Source organism: Morus notabilis, unplaced genomic scaffold (assembly GCF_000414095.1).
Source record: "Morus notabilis unplaced genomic scaffold, ASM41409v2 Scaffold1199, whole genome shotgun sequence".
Taxonomy (NCBI): domain Eukaryota; kingdom Viridiplantae; phylum Streptophyta; class Magnoliopsida; order Rosales; family Moraceae; genus Morus; species Morus notabilis.
In genome coordinates this window covers 63561-82997 of record NW_010366673.1, presented here as the reverse complement: position 1 = coordinate 82997, position 19437 = coordinate 63561, and the positions used below count along the sequence as shown (strand labels likewise).

At 34.0% G+C, this 19437-nt stretch overlaps 2 protein-coding genes across 2 annotated transcripts; one reads left to right on the top strand and one right to left on the bottom strand.

Moving 5' to 3' along the window:
• Positions 1–9490: 9490 nt before the first annotated feature.
• LOC21397980 (coiled-coil domain-containing protein 22) lies at positions 9491–12723 on the bottom strand. The gene is made up of 6 exons (XM_010110965.2): positions 12392–12723; positions 11437–11889; positions 11112–11335; positions 10442–10588; positions 10078–10305; positions 9491–9919 (listed from the first exon to the last, which is right to left on the bottom strand). The coding sequence occupies exons 1-6, from the start codon at positions 12659–12661 to the stop codon at positions 9667–9669; spliced, it is 1575 nt and encodes a 524-aa protein (XP_010109267.1). The 5' UTR covers positions 12662–12723; the 3' UTR covers positions 9491–9666.
• A 653-nt stretch (positions 12724–13376) lies between these two features.
• Positions 13377–18005, top strand: LOC21397979 (ABC transporter G family member 26). The gene is made up of 9 exons (XM_024174045.1): positions 13377–13583; positions 13780–14069; positions 14174–14329; positions 14442–14625; positions 14705–14983; positions 15075–15359; positions 15861–16145; positions 16460–16567; positions 17739–18005. The coding sequence occupies exons 1-9, from the start codon at positions 13377–13379 to the stop codon at positions 18003–18005; spliced, it is 2061 nt and encodes a 686-aa protein (XP_024029813.1).
• The last annotated feature ends 1432 nt before the right edge of the window (positions 18006–19437 follow it).

The window sequence follows — 19437 nt, the reverse complement described above, 5'->3', positions numbered from 1 at the left end:
TTTTTTTTTTTTTTCCTTTTTAACGTAGGATTAATAATCTACTATATATATATATAGACACACACATATATGTGTATATATATAATGAACAAGAGAATGGAAACGATGAATATACACAAATCTCAGGGAGTGTAATAATATGAATAAGGTGAAGAAGAGAGGCAATAGTACTGTTTGACGATATTACGCCACTTATCTTTGTTTGTGTTACTTCCAAAACAATGATATTGATATTGATAATACACACACGCTCTCTCTCACTAGGATACAAAAACGTCAAACCTTTCCCGTAAAGTATCAGAAATCATAATTTTATTTTATGTTATTATAGAAAAGTTCAAAATCCACAAGACGTGATAGGGTGGTCACTCCTAGGTAGGTAGTTTAGTTTCTTGAGAGTCTTATACACATATGTATAATTATGCTTTGTGATGAAACCTTATAGATTTAGGACATTCTCTAATAAACCGATGTATCGATAGCGTAAGTTTCTCATCGCTGGATCTGTTTAAAATCACATCAGATTAAAAAAATATACATAATAAATAATTTTTAATACATATCTGACAATAAAAAAATAGAAAATTATTAATAGTTCATTTTTTCCGGTCCAACTGGAGAAACTTTCTATAAGTTTTCTAAACATAGTATAATTATTCCCTAGCCAAAAAAAAAAAAGATAGAGAGAGGAGAGAGAATTTGTTGTCAGGGTAAAAAAAAAATTAAAATTATTAATTTATTGTATTACCACCATGATGTTATTATTACGAGAGTTTTTCGTTTGGGTGAAAAAAACCGAAGGAAATTAAAATACATGCTAATATGGGTTTGGCCAACCAATTTTCAGTAGGTTTCGTGAGATATACATTTTTTGTCCCTTATGATATAATTTTGACGTGATTACCTTGACAAACATGCATTTTGTTTTTCAAGTAATATTTGAATATAAGTTTGTCGAAATCTATTTAAAAAAAAAAAGATACAAATAAATTAAAAAGGTGTGGGTTGCATTATTCAAAATCATAATGCAAGCGATGGATATTGGATACCAACTTCCTTTACCAAATATAACAACTCTCCTAATTTGACGCTTTTAATTATTTTTTCAAACGCAAAAAATAATTTAGAATTAGTTTGGCATATACTTTTATATGTTTCTCAAAGCATATGGCCAGTAGATATCTATTTGATAACAAAATCGTGATCTCTACTCTACTCCCTACGTGGAAACTCTAATGTTTTAATAAATTATTTGCTTTTTAAAAAAAAAAAAAAAACAAATATGTTTCTTTCGGAGGATTTTATAACAAGGTACAAGAAAAATATCCTATCAATGTGTGTTTCTAGATCAGTACATAACATCATAATCATATTAGAATAAAAAAAAAATTCGAATTAAGAGGATATGTTGAAAAGATGACAATTCAAAACAATACTATTAAGATAGGGTAATTTAATTGATATAATTTTCCTAGTTTTTCTTTTCTTTTCTTTTAATATACAAGTAATCACTAAGTGTGGGTTTTTAACTAGTTAGGGATTGTTATGCATGACTTGCAAGGTTCTCAATCATAGTTTGCGGGATCCAAAGTTTGATATGTGAATTTTCAACGAGCAATAATGCTAGGTATACTAACAACATTTAATACAACACGTTAATAGAAAGTGGATCTCATGAGATTCACAAATATAATTTATTTTATTTTCTTTTGCTAAAATATTAGGTTACAGTAAATATGATTCACTATCTATTAATTGTGATGCGGCATTACTACTTCCATATAGGTGAAAAGTCACATGAAATTGCTTTTTTTTTTTTTTTTGAAACTTTATTTATATTAAATTGTAGTAAATGTGAATGACCCTGCAGTATAAGGTATACCTCAACTAAAATCGATTCCACTAGCACAACCTAATAACGGTTAATGGGTATGTAAAATGTATGTTAAAGACTAAAAAATGAGAAGTACCTTGACATACTAAGAACGAGCTCACATAAATCTCTTTGACCCTAATTCTATAATTAATAGAAAATTTCAATTAATTGAGTACCACAACAATGTATTACAAAGGGTCACCGTATTTTCCCCTCTCTCTCTTTTGGGTTTATAGTACAATTGTCTTTTGAACTTGTCGTGGTTTAGCAAATCGCCGCCCATACTTTTTATTTTTATAATCAATCTCTGCATTTGTAAAATTGTTACAATATGTCATTTTTAACTAATTTTGCTCAAATTTGTTAGATTTAAGGGATTAAAAGTTGATGAATTGAAAGATTTGTGTTACATTTGAATTTGAATGTTAGAATTCTTCGTCGAACGTTGTGCTTTTTTTTTTATACTAATTTAACACAATCATCGTCAAAATAGAGCATATTACAATTTTACAAGTTGAAGGAGTAACTTGTCAAAATTAAAAGTTCAGTGGAAGTTGCTGAAACTATATACTGGGTGTTTGGTATGACGATTCGTGTCATGTTTCGAATCATGGTTCGTGACTCGCTACAATATTTTTTCTCATAAAAAAATACACGTAAACCGAAAATAATTTTAAATCATGGTTCTAAAACAAATGTAAATGTGTAAAGTATCCGTCCCTTTCTAATGTTGAGTACATATAATAGAGGAGTCGTACAAATAGTGGGGTGTCACACTCTCTGACTACTAATGTGACCCCGTGACACTATCCAAGATTTTTGCCAACCTGAGAAAGAATCACCCCTCAAAATCAAAACCCAACTAAAGCAAGACCCAGCCAAACCCCACTAATTAGAGGTTTCACCAAAGAGACCAACCAATTGAACCGTTGTTGCGTCGTTTTTTGGCTTTTTCCTCAGCTCTTCTTCTGTTCCCCAACCACCTAGGCCCTACGTACGAGAGTCGTTGGGAAATGTACTTGACACCTTTTTGCAAAAAGGCTCAGATGATTGGACTTTTTTTTTGTTATGGGTTATTTACGTGTTGAGCATGCAAATATAGTTTGTGCTTGTTGATAGGTGAATAAAGCACGTATGTCTACATGCTTTTGTCTCTAATATAAGCTTGGCTTAACTCTCATTGGCTGTTGGCATTGGACAACGTTAAGAAAAGATTGAATCACATTGGATTTTTTCATATAACATATATGGCTCGTAATCCAAAATTGGAATTTGGGATTACCCAAGTAGATTTTGGCGTAAATATTACTTGAGCAAGATGGGTTAACATTGTTCATTGAATTAAACCAAGCCTTGAAAGATCCAAGGGCAAAATAATGGGTCTAATTAATATGATCAGATTTATTTGTAAATATCTCTTGTAAAACACGAGCAACATCAAATTCCTTTAGTGCCCATACTTCCATGTCTCGTATCCGTTGTCTGTTAGAAATAAATTCTTTATTGATAAAAACCTTCATCATGTCAAGATCCACTATGTCAAATCATCAAGAATAAAAGACTAAATGCGGAAGTGTACCTGAATCCATGTGAACGGATGTGATTCCTGAATCTCTTGCGGTTCTTGATCTTCCAAATTAATCTGTATGAATGTCTTGAGAATGAACTCTCACTTTTCTAATGATGGGAAGTCAGAAAAGTTTTCATACGCTTTAATTTAGGGACCACAACCATTTATATAGAAATTAACTACATGTTAACTTTCATTATTTCTAATTTGGCCCATCATAAAATAAAAAATAATGATTTGGTTTCTACACGTATTATGCCCACACTTATTAGATGCATTAAAGCCCAAAATACCTAAAACCTTATTTGATCACTTTAAATGGACTTAACTTAATATGATAGCATATAATACACAATTATTATTATATATGTATATATACACGTCCAAAATCTAACATTGTCATCCTTATTGCTTAGCCCTTCCTCTAAGGGGTTGTTTTGTAACAAGTGCATAATGTCCACTGCAACGTCCAGTGCAAAGAGATGTGGAGTCCCAAAAAAAAGACGGTTTTCTTTGGGGCTGAAGGGATGGAATAGATAGGGCCCGGCCCGGCCCATAAGTTTTTAATTCGTCGCTAGGGAATTCAAGGGAACGAGGAATTCTCTCTAATAAAACCAAATGGGAAATTTAGTAGTTTTCGATCATATGTCTATTCCCACATTGTTAAACAAGCCCATTAGATGTAAAATCCAAGAAATAAATATGAAGACCTTTTACAAGTATTCTCTACATCTTAGGAGTGGATTGGACAGTTGAGTGTGTCCTAGTGCTCCTTGGGTCCGGGCTATGGCTTAGATACCACAAGTTGTACTTATTTGAGATCGCTTTGAGTCTCTTGACTAACATTATTGATGTTTTTAGGGGTTGGATGTTTCTATCATTCTATGACTGTCATGTTATTGTTTGTTTTGAGGGTTTTCGCATGGTTTAGGATCATGATTTTTAGTTCGTTACAATATTTTTTTTTTCACAAAAAATTTAAATTTTAAAAATTAAAATCATAAACCAGGGTTCTGAACCCAACCAAACGTCACCTTAGTAAATACTCCTCTACTTATGAGGGAAACATTAAATGCACTCATCGTTGAAGCACAACTTATCACCCACAAAAACCAGTGAGCAATTTAAAGTCATCAATGATCATATATTATTTTAGAATTGCATTTTTGAGGTGTTTTGCCATTAATGAAAAAAGCAAAATCGTGGCTTCATTGGCTTCCACGGGCAAAATAATATTGACGGCTAAAACCACTTCTTTACGATCGAGTGATGTATGGATGAGATCGCTCCTCCTCTCATTCGCTATGGAACGCGATCGACGGTTGGTTGAGGTTGTAAGACCCTGATGCTATGCGAGAACACTTAGAACTCATTCATCGTGTGCGCAAGCCACACTGAAAGAACATGCTTACGGTCATTGCAGGGAAGTCCCTAGCTTATACGGCGATTTGCTTCATTTGAAGTAGAGGGCCTTATAGACACAAGTTTAAAGCAAAGGGTGGAAATGAAAAGTTAGGCCCCAGAACTTTTCTGTCTATACCTTTCACAAAGACATTTACACAATAGTCAATAAGTAATGCCAAACTCAAGGCCCCAAATTCTTACAAATTAGCACTATGACAAGATTGTTATTTAACGAGATGTCTACCCTAATTAAACCCTACAATTAGCCCCCCAACTTGTAATCACAAAACCATTGGAAAGTGTGCTTTGCAACGCACCGTTAATTAGTACTCCAAAGGGTTTGATCAGGAAAATAGCTTATTGACACTACGAAATTATAGGATTTGAGTACTTCGACACCCTTTAGGGTTTCGCATGCAGTTGTCGTCCCTAATTTTTTGTTCTAATAACTTAATTTCCAAATGTCTAAAATCGTTAAAGGGAGTTAAATTTCAGGTTATATTATGAACAATCTATTAACTTAAGTACAAGTAATAATAATATCGAATAATAATAACAACAACTAAGAGAATGAATTGAAAGAGCAAATTCTGAAGGCTTCACCGGAGCATATCCATGAGTGGCCGCGCCTTTACAAAGAGAAGGAAAGGAACAACAATCAATTCTAGGCACGGGTGGATGAAGTTTTAGATCAAGAATGGTACTTGTAATGGGGGGGAGGAAGTTTTAGAAAATTATTATTTTTCCTCCCTTCTCCCTTATTTTGGCCACCCTAGAATTTTGTAAGTTCAAACTTTATACAAAGTGTTTTAAGAAGTTTCATTCACACCGTTAATTTTTACTCTAATTGTTCCCTATTTACTCTTTTCTTTTTATTTTTTTTTCTTGTACTCATTATTGCATATTTAAAACCCAAATAAACAAAAATTTGAGTATATTACTTACGTCTATACATTTGGAACAAGAGTAAAAAAAAAAAAAAAGATACATAAAAAATTAAAAAAAAATACGAAATAAAGAGATAAATGGTAAAAGAAAAAGAAAAGTTAGATGAGTTTTAGGAAATTCTCAAAAGCCAAGGGGGAACAAGATTTTCACATTAAGAACCAATGGTAGAGAAGCCAATATTTCCAGCAACTGTAAAAATGTAATGGTGAAAATATTTAACAATGGTTCTCTAAAAATTGTCGTCGTAAAGCTGAATTTTGTAGTAGCATGATTCTTCATGCAATTGTCTTATCAAGATGAAGGCTTCTTTAATTCCCAATTTTATTGTTCTTTTTGTTCCTTCTAATTTTTTCTGAACAATTTTTATTTTGTTTTGTTTTGTTTTAATTTTTTTCGCGCGGTAGGAAAACCTAAGGTAGGGTATCCTGCATAGACATGGCCTAGTTGGTGGGCTGCGGTAAGGCACACACTGCGTCACAAGCTCAGGCGTTCCATACACCCAAGTGCAGCCTCTTCGGCTCTGTCACAGGCCTCGTCACTAGGCAAATGCGTAGGGCACCTCGGCCGATGGCCTGAGGCTAGCCAGCTTGCTTGTTACGCCACCAGCTCCCAACTTGTACTAGGCAATGTCTTTGCAATTTTATCTATTTCAATAGAGATTGAATTGGGGGTGTAGTGTGGGATTGAATTTGTTGGAGGTTCCAACTTAGTTGTAATTCTTAGTCCATGTCCTTTAGTCTCCTTTAATGCTTAAATCCCGTTGTTATTATTATTATGCAATAACCAATGGTCCAAAACTAAAAGATATGAATTCACTCAGTTAACTGAATGATAAATGATAAGGCATTGTCAATTATGCCAAAAGGCATCCCTTATTGTGTTTGTAGAGACACTTCTCAGCTCGAAAATTACTAAAAATATATTGTTGTTTACGTCCCTTGATTGACTTATAAAACTCGTAAGTAGTTAGGAAAATCGGAGACAAATCAAGTATCCAATTTTTGACGTCTTAATATCAATTGGTATCTAACTAATCACATTATGATATGTCATTTAATAAACTTAAATATCAAAGTAAGAATTTTTAAATGATGTGACACAATATGATTGATTAGACATCATTTTAGACACCAAAATTGGACATGTAATTTAAATCTAGAAAAAACCATCCAATAAGATCTTGCAAATTATGCTATAACTATCACCAACTTCATCGTCATTTTCAGGAAAAAATGGCAAATACATCTAGGGTCGTTTCTTTCCATCTTCATCTTTGTCTTGTTCAGCTTTTACAGCAAATCCAGGTATATTACCTCTCAGATTATATATTTGATTCAAGAAAATTTAACATATCATCTTTTGGGCAAACAATTGCCTTTAAAATCGTATGCAACCGACTTGATTATTGAATGAAATTTTCTCATTTCAAAAAATAAAAAGAATCATACATAACCACATATTTTAAAGCATAAATATTTTCCGCTTATAAGTAAGGACACAAATCTCTTGAAGGGTTTTTTTTTTTTTTTTTTTTTTATAGGGAAGTCTCTAAAGCCATGGGGGAGCTTGTACGACAATTTTACCGAAACGGCAACTAGAGGATGAGAAAACATTTTCCTGCAACTGTGAAATGTGAAGGCCAAAACAGTAATAGAGCTTGTAATGGGATATGCATGATTTTGGAAAACGCAAAGAGTGGAGCTTGTATGCAAGTAAAATTTTATCATCATCTTATACCAGCATGTATGTGTAACTTCGGGTGAACCAATTCATACCATTTTCGTTTTTGAGAAAAGTACAGGGTTTACCATGATTTTGTACAAATCTATTATTTATGTCGTTCTAAATAATTAAGTGCCATAATGTTATTTTATTTTTTCTTTATTAATTGAATGTCAATTAGTTTTTTTTTTTAGTGGAGTGACATAAACAATATTTTTTTTCCATGTTGAGTATTATTTCTGGGTTTTCCCTTTCTTTTTACAAATATTTCCATAAAAAAACATTTTCTTTTACAAATAAATACATCTAGGGACATGTTTTCCCTTGCTATTTTTTTTTGTCTCTGTCTTTTATTTTTCTTTTTAATTTTACGTTTTCCAGCAAAAATAATTGGTCTGTAGTTTTCTTTCTCCAATATATAATTGGATCTAACAAATAAAACCAATCATCACTTCTAAGAGCACAAGGGCTAGCAATTTGTATCGCGTGTCGTTTTTAGATTTGTTCGATTATGGCATGACATGATTCGAGTGAACACAATACCACTTGATTAATAAATCTGTCAAGAACCCAAACATAGACAAAAAAAAACATTTATTACATGAGAAACATAGCACAATACGCGAACACATTTATTAAATGGGCTGCAACGAGTTGAAACATGGAAACACTTATCAAACTTCACACCCTCCGAAACCGTGAAGCCTTTTTAATCTTAGAATCCTCAATCCCCTCCACAACCCCAACCCTAACTGCCCCGTAAGCTGAAAATTTAACTTGTACAACTTCCACAAACCGAATCTCGTCTAGTAAACTTTGCCCCATCCGAGATTCCAAATCAACCAACTTGTCATCGATGGACTGCAGTTTCCACCATCCACAGTTTTAGCATCTGCAGACACTTCACTTACAATCCCAGACTCCTTTGCCACCAAAATCCTCCTTTTCTTGCTCCACTACAGCCTTTTCGTTCACTTTTGTATTATGCGAGTCTAGACTGTCCAACAAATGAGTACGTGCCATCTTTTAAAAAGGGATTTTAGCACAAATCACCTTTTTTTGAAGGATGTTTTTCATAAATGGCCGAAGTTTTACAAAATTGTAAAAATGGTAATTTTTGTTAACTTAGTGGTAAATCATTCATTGACTCAGCGGTTAATCATTGATTGATTCAGCAGTCAATTATAATTGATTCTAGTTTATCACCGATTAACTTGATTATTCTTTATTATTAATCAACATTAGTTAATGATTAATTTACATCAATTAGTAATTAATTAATTTTAATAAACAAATTACATGTTTATTAATGACAAACCATTGATAAATTAATAATAAATCGGTCAATCATGATTGACCGTGGGTTATGACACGACAGCACGACTCGAAACGACACAAATTTCATGAGTTAGGGGTGAAAAAAGAACTTTGGGTCAAAATTGAGTTGACTTGAAATTGACACGAAAAGCACGGGTCAATCTCGAGTTGGACCCGCCTAACCCGAACACGGCACGAAACTCATAAAAAACTAATATATATATATATATATATTTCATTATATATTTTAGATTTTATTGTAAACTTGTGATATCATGATAGTTATACTCAAAATCTTATACTATTATTTGTGTAATTTTAATGGATTTTATTGTATTTTAACATGTTATGAATTTTAAGTTATTTTAAATAGGTAAAAAAACTAAAGAAAAGTATATAATTTGTGTGTAAATTTCGGATCACGAGTTATTTTCGTGCCGTGTCGTGTTAACCCGTAAAGTGGTCGTGACGTGTTCGTGTGGCGGTTTTTTAAAAAAATTCGTATCACGAGTCTTGTTCATGTTGACTATAAATTTAAAAGAAATGACCAAAACATGACACAAACACAACACGTGATACGAATTGTCACCCCTAATCATTGATTGACTCACGTAGACAAAGCTGCCATTTTCATAAAATAAAAAAAAGTTCTGCCATTTATGAAAAAAGATGGTTAAAAAAGACCACTCAACACAATTTCCCCTTTAAAAATTCCCTCTTTGAAGAAGAGTAAAGTTAATTTTCTGTGTGAATCCAAACTATGAGAAAGAATTGCAACCAAATTGTCCAACATGTGGTGAATGAAAGAATATACTCTGTTACAAGAAATTCATCGATCCTCTTTGCCCTCGAGCGATTTCTCTAGGTGCTCATTCTCCCTCATGATTGAATCAAGATCAGCCTGCAGTTTGTCCACATTTAAGCTTCGCGAAGCCATGGTTGCAAGCTTCTTCTCACGCTCAGCCACTTCTCGTCGTACTCTATCTGTCGCCAAGATTTTCTCGGAAATCTGTTCAAAGCTCTCGTGGATGCTTGTAAGAAGCCTATATGCCTGTCTTCCAACTGGATCCTTCTTAGCTTCCCTGCAGATAAGACCTCTTCAGTTGAGCAAGAAAGGACTCCCATAATTTTCGCATAGAAATTTAGAAGTGAAACATTACTGCAAGTCCAAACTATAAAACGCATAATGATCAATGTATTATATAAAGTATCTTCAGTAACGCTGTGAACATATTATTACCTAAATACTATCTCATCCACCACGGCGTAGGTTCTATGCAGACGTTCTTGGATGGAATTACTCTCTAACTGAAGCTCCCTTGTATCTTTTAATATCAGCTCTATATCAGTATCTTGTTTCCGACAGTTCTTCGTGATCTCCTTCACACGATCAATGTAGGATTTCCTTGATGCCATGTTGGGTTGCTTCTCTTGTAGTTCTTTAGAAAGTTCAGAAAGTTCGTCCTTCCTGCACAATAGCGATTAAAAATAAGCAGGCATCAGGGAGGTGTGTCAACCTCATTCCTAGGCAATCTTTGCATAGTATTAAGGATAAAACTTTCAGAATGTAAATCGGTTCATTCATTTATTGCAAGAATTCTTACCTCTTTTCCACATCGGATAATACAGTATGTGTTTCTAGCTCAATCTCTTTCAGCTTTGAAAACTTTTCTTCAGCCTCTGGCCTGTCTGAATACAATTTTTTTTGAAGACTTCTCTTCTCCTCTTCCAAAGGTTTTCTGAGAGCCTCCCTGTAAAAGATCATTAACACTAGAAAATTAAAGTTACATTAATGTGCTGGACTGATTAGTCAATCTCATTCGAACGTCTACAAACTTTGCGACCTTATTCAGATGCATAGTTCAAGTGGGCATTCTTTTCGTAGGTTTGGGTGAAAAACTTGGAACTAAGATTAAAATTATTGTGAGAGACCACAGTAGCAAAAAAGGATGAATTGTGATTGAAACTTATTAAAGAAACAGGGCACGTGTCTTTCAGCCTGTGGTCTAAACAAATTAGATTAGAAATACTAAATTTTCACAAAAACTATCAATTGATTATACCACTAAATGTTCAACTCTTCAAGATAATGCTTTAGAGTCTATATTCTCCTAGAATTGTTAGAAAGTTTACATTTGTATGCAGAATGATCACTTATCTTTTTCAGATGTCAAATCAGCTTTTCAGATGCATAGTTCTTTAAGACTGGTTAGGACAAATTTGGAACCAAATCGATAAACTAAATTTGCATGAAAATCTATGAAATGGTCATACCATTCAGAGTACAACTCTTCAAGATGATGCCTTTTAGATTCTACTTTCTCCCTAAGTTGCTCAAGGTAAAAATCAACACTATGCCGGTCATCAAATGCCATTTCCGCAGCTGCTTTTAACAATTCCAACTCTTCTTTAAGATCACGTGATGTCGAATCCTTCACCATCACCTCATCCACGAAAACATTCTCTTCATCTTGTGTCTCCTTAATCTCATACCTTGTCTAGTGAAAGAAATAAACATCAGTTGCCAAAAAAGCATCAACTATACATTTGAATTTAATAATCTTTTTGCATAATCATCCTCCAAATTCCAAAAAAATACCTTCAAAGAACGATCCTTTAAGGAAATCAAGATCTCTTCGGATGCAGATTCTTCATTGTTTGATTCATTTCTTCCATTATCTGAAAGATCTTGAATTGAATTCTTCAAATTCAATGCCCTAGGCAACCCATTCTCGTCGAATTCCCCTAATTTGTTATCCAAATCAATTTTAGCACCTCTAGCCATGAAAGTCCTCGATTCCGATCCTTCACTCGTAAACCTAAGATCATTCAATTTGGCCTCAAGTTTATTCAAATTATTATCCACTCCATTTTCATCCGTTTTCTCTATCCAATCCTCCAAATAGCTCTCAAATTCATCTCTTTTCACTTCGCTTCCCTCACCAAAAACGTTAAAATCGACAAATTTTCCACCATCCGGAGGACATTCAGAAAGCCTCTCCACCAGAAACCTAATCAATTTACACGACTCCTCCTCAGATGGATACAGGAACTGCCTAAGCGACACATAAATCCATTATAAATACCAAAAAGAAACGAAGACAATTTCACTTTTTTTCTTAGGAAATCGAAATTCTGTTTTTTCTTTAATTTTCCGGATTTTTGGTCACAAACTGATAATTAAAGCCAAAAGATTGAAGAACCGAAGAGTATCAATCTACTTTTTATTTTCTTTTTGTTAACAGGAAAAGAAGGTTCATATTTTCCCGCTAGTCATTTTTTTTTTCTGAATTTCATGCTCAAACAGATAATTCAACGCCAAAAAGAGTGCATTTTTTTCCTTACGAAACCCATTTTTGTCAATGAATTCTATGCTCAAAAGAGATGATTAAACGCCAAAAAATTGAAAAACCGAAAAGTATCTAATCTAACAAGTGAAAGAAGAAAAGAAAATTCACATTTTCTTACGAAGATCAAATTTTTTCCTTTCTATTTTTCATGAACTTTCTGCTGAAACTCGTAATGAAGCCATCAAAACATCGATGAGTGTGTACCTGGTGGGAGCCAATGTCGGCGAGGTATCCGAGATCCTTGATCGCCGAAGCGATGTCCGTACAACTCTTGAACTGATCGGCGACGGAGGAATCGGCGGGGAGGGAGGTCGGAAACGACGCCGTGTCGCCGGCGATGAGGTTGAGAGACTGAGCGCAGATGGAGACGAAATCGGAGGGATCGAGGTCTCCGATGGAGGAGACGTTGGGAGGGAGACGAACGCCGGCGTTGCGGAGGGAGTTGAGAAGTGTTTCCTCAGACGAATCCGCCATTGATGAGATCAAAAGGATTTTGGAGTTTAGAAGGTTTTTTTTTTTTTTAACTGGAAAGAAAACACGAAGGAAGAAAATGAAGGAAGACGACAACAAAAATTGTATCGATTTCACCGGGATGGAACTTCGGAAAACGACAAGGTTAAGAAAACGACAATAGCAGTGAAACGACAAAAAAAGTGTCAAACGACAGAGATGAAAACGGCAGCTTACGGCAAACGACAAGTATTTCAATGAACAACTGCAATAGACAATGTCGATTTCTTTAGGAAATTAAAATTAAACATTAAAAAAAGAAAAAAAGAATTGAAAAATGGTTTGAGTTTAGATTCATTTTCCATCCCCCATATTGTCCATATAGAACTTATAGGAAGATTATTTACTATTTAGACAATTCCAATCTGTCCTATTCTAGAACCAAAAATCAAATAGAAAAAAAAAATCATCATCTTAAGAATCCCTTTTGTATTTCAGAAAAAGAATCTAAGAAGTTTTTAGTCATGTCCTTGGCATGTTTATCAAGAAAGTGACAAGGTTGTGTGAGAAATAATTAAAACCAATCTTTTTCAAGTCCTAAACATTGCATAGGAAGAATGTGGCTTACCAACCAATGTACTGCCTTATTATATGGTCAAGTTTCAGGTTCTTTATGGTTGATTCATCCTCATTAAGACCATTAACTGAGATTCTAGCCCATATCCGGGATCCAAAACCAATGGAGATAAGGAGAGATCATGAGATTGAGGACATGTCTTTGTCACCACAAAGTATGGGGTCCATGCAGATTGCAGGAAGCAATGGCTTTGGTCACGGCATAGAGTTTATGTCTCAAGCATATCTTCGGAATAGGTATTCCGAGATTGACATCGAAAACGAGAATTCTAATACGGGAAATGACCGTCCTCTTCCGGTTTTCCTCAAGGTAGAGAACATTTTCCATCCCTAAATTCATTATAGGACGAAATTTCTCAAAGCGTCCCTGAATTCTTTAATCTCTCTAGTATTCGTCTCTGTATCTAAATTAAGCACATACATTTTAAGATGCGTCTAATCTTAAGTATAACATGGATTTTAATGTGCAAAGAATATTCACATTTGTGCTAATTTGTATAATGCAGTTTGAAGATGTGAAGTTTAAGGTGAGAATTAGACAAGCTACTTCGAACCCGGTCAAAGCAGTGGTATCTAAGGTCTCTTCACAGCTGAATACGGATGAAGACAATCACAAGCATATTCTAAAGGGCATAACGGGATGCATTGGCCCCGGCGAAATTCTCGCTTTGATGGGGCCTTCCGGAAGTGGCAAGACAACCTTGTTGAAAGTGATTGGAGGGAGACTACTTGAAGAAAATGTCAAAGGAAAAATCACTTACAATGACATACCCTATAACCAAGCTCTTAAAAGGAGGTAAGAATTGCCATCTAATTTGAGAAGCTTTTTCTCCCTTTGTTCATTGCATAAAGTAAAATATAGCAACTGCCATTTTCTTTTTCTTTTGTTGGCTTTGGCAGGATTGGATTTGTGACACAAGATGATGTACTATTTCCACAGCTAACGGTGGAAGAAACTCTAGTTTTTTCGGCTTTTTTGCGGCTTCCGAGCAACATGAGCTCCCAAGAGAAATATCAAAGAGTGGAGATGATTATTAAGGAGCTAAACCTTGAAAGGTACATTTTCCATGAAGTAATTTTGCTAGAGACAACTCTTTTTCTATAGATCATTATTGGCGTCTCAAATTTTTTTTTTTGTTTTTCTAAATAATCTCTCATATAACCATAGATGTCGTCACACAAGAATAGGTGGAGGATTTGTCAAAGGAGTATCCGGGGGAGAAAGGAAAAGAACAAGCATTGGTTATGAAATTCTTGTGGATCCTTCATTGTTATTGCTTGATGAGCCAACTTCCGGCCTTGATTCGACCGCCGCAAATAGACTCCTTATGATTCTCCAAGGACTTGCCAAGGTACTATTCTTTTGAAAATTTCCAAACTAAATGGTGTTACAAGTTTCGAAAAATTACACTTGGTTGGTTTAATAAACAGGCGGGAAGGACAATAATCACCACAATCCACCAGCCATCAAGCAGAATGTTTCACATGTTTAACAAGCTTTTGCTAATATCAGACGGCTATCCGGTTTACTATGGAAAGGCCAGAGGATCCATGGAATACTTCTCTTCCCTTCGATTTGTCCCCGAGATACCGATGAACCCTGCAGAGTTTCTGCTTGATTTGGCCACTGGACAAGTCAATGACATCAGTGTTCCCGAAGATCTCTCGATATCTCGAGGCTCTCCTGACTTTGAGAAAGCTGTAGTAAAAGTAAGAACAACTAATGATCCTTTAATTCTTTCACTTTCTCTAAACTATTTTCCTATTTCCCTCTCAACATTTGTTTCCAATTTTGTGTTAGTATCTACAACTCAAGTACAAGACTCAACTGGAGCCAAAAGAGAAAGAAGAGAACCATCGATCAACAAAGACCCCGGAACATCTTCAAGTGGCTATTAAAGTCAAGAAGGATTGGAGTTTGAGTTGGTGGGATCAGTTTTTCATTTTGTCTAAAAGAACATTCAGAGAAAGGTGGAGGGATTATTTTGATAAGCTAAGACTGGTTCAAGCAGTTGGAGTTGCAGTCTTGTTGGGTCTTCTTTGGTGGAAGTCCAAGACCGATACCGAGGCACATCTTCGAGATCAGGTGAATTAGAAAATGAAAAAAAAAGGATCACTCTCACTTATGTCTCCGAATTTTAGGGTCATCCTCGCTTTACCATTGAACTTCAATACTCTCATTTTACCCCTGAATTTTGAATTAATCTCATTTAACTCCTTATATTAGAATTTTCGTTAAAACTGAAGGAAAAAAGATGGAATTAGTCTTACTTAACCCCTTATGTCAAAGTTTATGCTAAAAACGAACAAAAAAAGAGGGAGTTAAATAAAGTCATGTGGTCTTTTTCCATCTATTTTTAACGAAAATTCTAACAGAGGGAGTTAAGTTGGTTTAATTAAAAATTTAGGTGGAAAATGAGAGTTTTTAAACTTTAGACAAAGCGAGAATGGTCATAAAGTTGAGGGGTACAAGCGAGAATAACAAAAACAGTCATAATAATAAAAAATTGATAAGCACTTTGGTCACAACAACTTGTTTCCTGATGCAAAGAAAACTGATCAGCTATGTTCATACCCTGTGATTTAGGTTGGTTTGATGTTCTACACCTGCATTTTCTGGACATCCTCGTCGATATTCGGATCGGTATATGTGTTTCCATTCGAGAAGATCTACTTGGTGAAAGAAAGGAAAGCGGACATGTATAGGCTAAGTGTGTACTATGTCTGCAGCACACTTTGTGACATGATAGCACATGTTTTCTATCCCACATTTTTCATGATCATTCTTTACTTCATGGCCGGCTTCAAGAGAACTGTCCCTTGCTTCTTTCTCACATTATTTGCAATACTTTTGGTAGCCGTCACAAGCCAAGTAAGTTTCAATGATGAGGACCAAGAATAGCTTAAGTGAAAGATTAATGTAATAAATGGATATAAAAAGTAAAAATTGCTCTAGTTTCCTATTTAGTCTTGGTACTTTTATAGGATTAGTGCAAATCTATTTACAATAGTCATATTTTTATTATTGACGTCTTAATCATATATATTCAGAATAGATCAACTTACTCAAATTAAAAACAAAAGGCGCAATACTAAACACATGTGGCAATATCGATTTCACATTAATTTTTTAGGGTCAATTCTAGAAAAATATTTCTATATATGTTTTTTATTTTCTGTAACTAGGGAGCAGGAGAACTATTTGGAGCTGCAGTTTTGAGCGTTAAAAGAGCTGGGATGATTGCCTCTTTGGTGCTAATGTTGTTTCTTCTCACAGGAGGCTATTATGTCCAGGTAATCTACTTAAGAGTAATTCTAGGTGTGCATGCCGTTTTACTAACTTTTTAATACCAACTTACAGGACGAGTGGATTTTCATCTCTTGATTAGTAAATATACTTTTGTTTAACACTAAATAACATAACAATTTTTGAGACGCATTGTTGCCTTCTAATAGAATAATGACAACTCAGTTTCGTCAATATTTAAAATTTGGTAAAAGAATTGGTACGCCTATAGCAATATTTATCTACAGAATTAGTCTTGGAGCCAGTTTAATATTCTTTTTGAAGCCTCAAAAGTTCTTTGCAGATAACATAATGCGAATAGTGTGTTTGGATATTAATGCAATTTTACAGTTGTTTGCTTTTACTTTCTCTATACGTTTACTTTATTTAAAAAAAAAAAAAAAAACATAAAGTAGAACTTTAAAAGCACAACAATCCCAATCTAAAAGTCTTGGTTTCTATTAAATAAAGTACTTCAATAAGGGAATCGAGAATCTTCCTAGTATGAATTGCATGAGATGGAAGTGTCTTTATATGTGTTAGTTTAAGCTATTAAGACACAGTCTAATTTTAATTTTATATTCCAACACTCTTTATCACGTGAGTTAGATAATGAGTAATCATATGCATATATATTAAAGTGAATTAAAAGAATACCATTTTTAGATACTTGAACTCAAGAGCTTTTCTGTTGATACTATGTTACTTATTCTCCTAAACTAACAATATATCTATATTAAACGTGAATGTTCGGCCTAGGCCCCAAAAGGAGGACGAAGGCTTGGTCTGTACATTTTATGAGTAATTAATTTTTGAAAATAATGATAAATGGACTATGAGTCTGGCAGGGTCGATCAGAAAATACTTTTGGGTCTAAATTATCAGCACGGCCCGAAACTAGGCCAATAGACCTAAACTTATAGCTATAATCTATCATCGTTCGTTTTGCAAATTTAAATTTTCAATTCGAGCTGAGATGTAATATTTTTAGAGAGTTTTTAACTGTAGTAGAAAAAGTTAGATGTGACACTTTCTTAGAGTTTTTAACTGTAAAAACTTAAAATTAAAAACTTAAACGGTGAAATGAACAAGGCCATATATATATAGACTCTTGGCAACTCTTTATTTTAGAATATTGAAGAGGGCAGAAAGCTTACTTACCACATTTTTCTTTTGCAGCACATACCGATATTTATGCAGTGGCTGAAGTACATATCGTTCATGTACTATGGCTTTAGACTTCTATTGAAAGTGCAATATTCTGGGGACCAACTATATGAGTGTGAAGGCAAAGGAGGCTGCAGACCTCTTCAGAGCTCCCCTTCCTTCGACACAGTAAATCTCAATGGTGGCTTGCAAGAAGTTTGGGTTTTGTTGGCCATGGCATTGGGCTATCGCTTGTGTGCTTACTTTTGCCTTCGTAAGAGAATAAATATATATATATAGTTCTTTGTAGTACCAATTTTAAAAAATAATAATAATAAGAGAAGCAATTGAATGTAATTTGTATCTTATCAATTCCTTAATTTGGTCTAGAAGATTTACTGTTTACATATGTGCTAGTATGAGCTTATTTTTGGAGTCCATAGCAGCATTCTGCCCACAATTAAATGGGTGCGACTAGTCATTTGGTGAAGTATACAAAGCAATATTTTGCGCAAATTAAAATATATCATTTCAGAACAAAAGATGGTTGAGAACACTATTAGTGTCAAGCACCGCAACTAATAGAATGTGAACTCTAGAGATAGATTTTATATTGTGAGACCGATCTTATATTAATGTGTGGTGCTTAGCATCACTGCTGCTTCATAGAATCGTTCTTTAAGAAATTAAATTTTTTAACTTTTACCCTTTGAATAGTGTGTTGGTTTCTATTTTATTTTTATTTTCCCAAAAGCACTACAATCTTTAATTGATCCGTTCTATTCTAAATATCTACACAAGCGTGGTGGATTGAGCAATTAACAAAGTGTTAGAAATGAAGATTGGAACTAGGAAACAAACTGGCCGGGAAAGTTGATGAAAATTGATAGCTATTGAGGTGAGTCCCACATTGACGAGAGTGAGTCTCACAAATGTATCTCTTTGAAAAAAAGAGTTTTTAACTTTACCGTTTGCTTATGCTTTTATGTTGATATAAGTAATGTAATAATTTTATTTTTTTTTTTTTTTTTTTTTTTTTTTTTGTTGCCAATAAGCACAACGATCCTAAATTGATCCCTTGTTTTCCAAATATCCACACAAACATGGTAGATTGAACAATTAGGAAGTTTTAGAAATGAAGTTTGGAAATAGGAAACAAAGACCTGTTTGTTTCTGTTTTCATTTCCATTTTTTATATTTTTTGAGACTAAAAAATGAAAATGGAAACATAAAATGCGTTTGATCTAAAAATTTTTTAAAAATAAAAACAAAACCGTTCCAAAAAGTGTGAAAGATCATATTATCTTTCATTGGTGGGAAGGATTGCCATGACTACCCACTTACATCCTCTTACTTTTTTATTTTTTTTTCCATGTTTTTTATAAGTTGATTTTTGTGATGTAAGCCTGAAAAAAGTGTGAAAGATCATATTATCAAGAGGAATGCAGTGATTAAGTCAAAAGGTAAATTTGAGCCCGGAAAAGGAAATTAGCGGGGTTTCAGGCCTTTTCCAAAATAAAAAAAGAAAAAAACTTTCTTCATGGAAATGAAGAACGCTGAAATAACAATCAAATGCTTGTTTAGAGCAAGTCAAACAAGGATCGGCTTTTCAATTATTGTCTTTATAATTTTTCCTTGTGTTTCCAGAATTAATAATTATCCGAAATACAGCTGTGCCAATAATTAAAAGGGTTTTTGTAGCACGTTAATATATCAGTATATTAAACTTTTT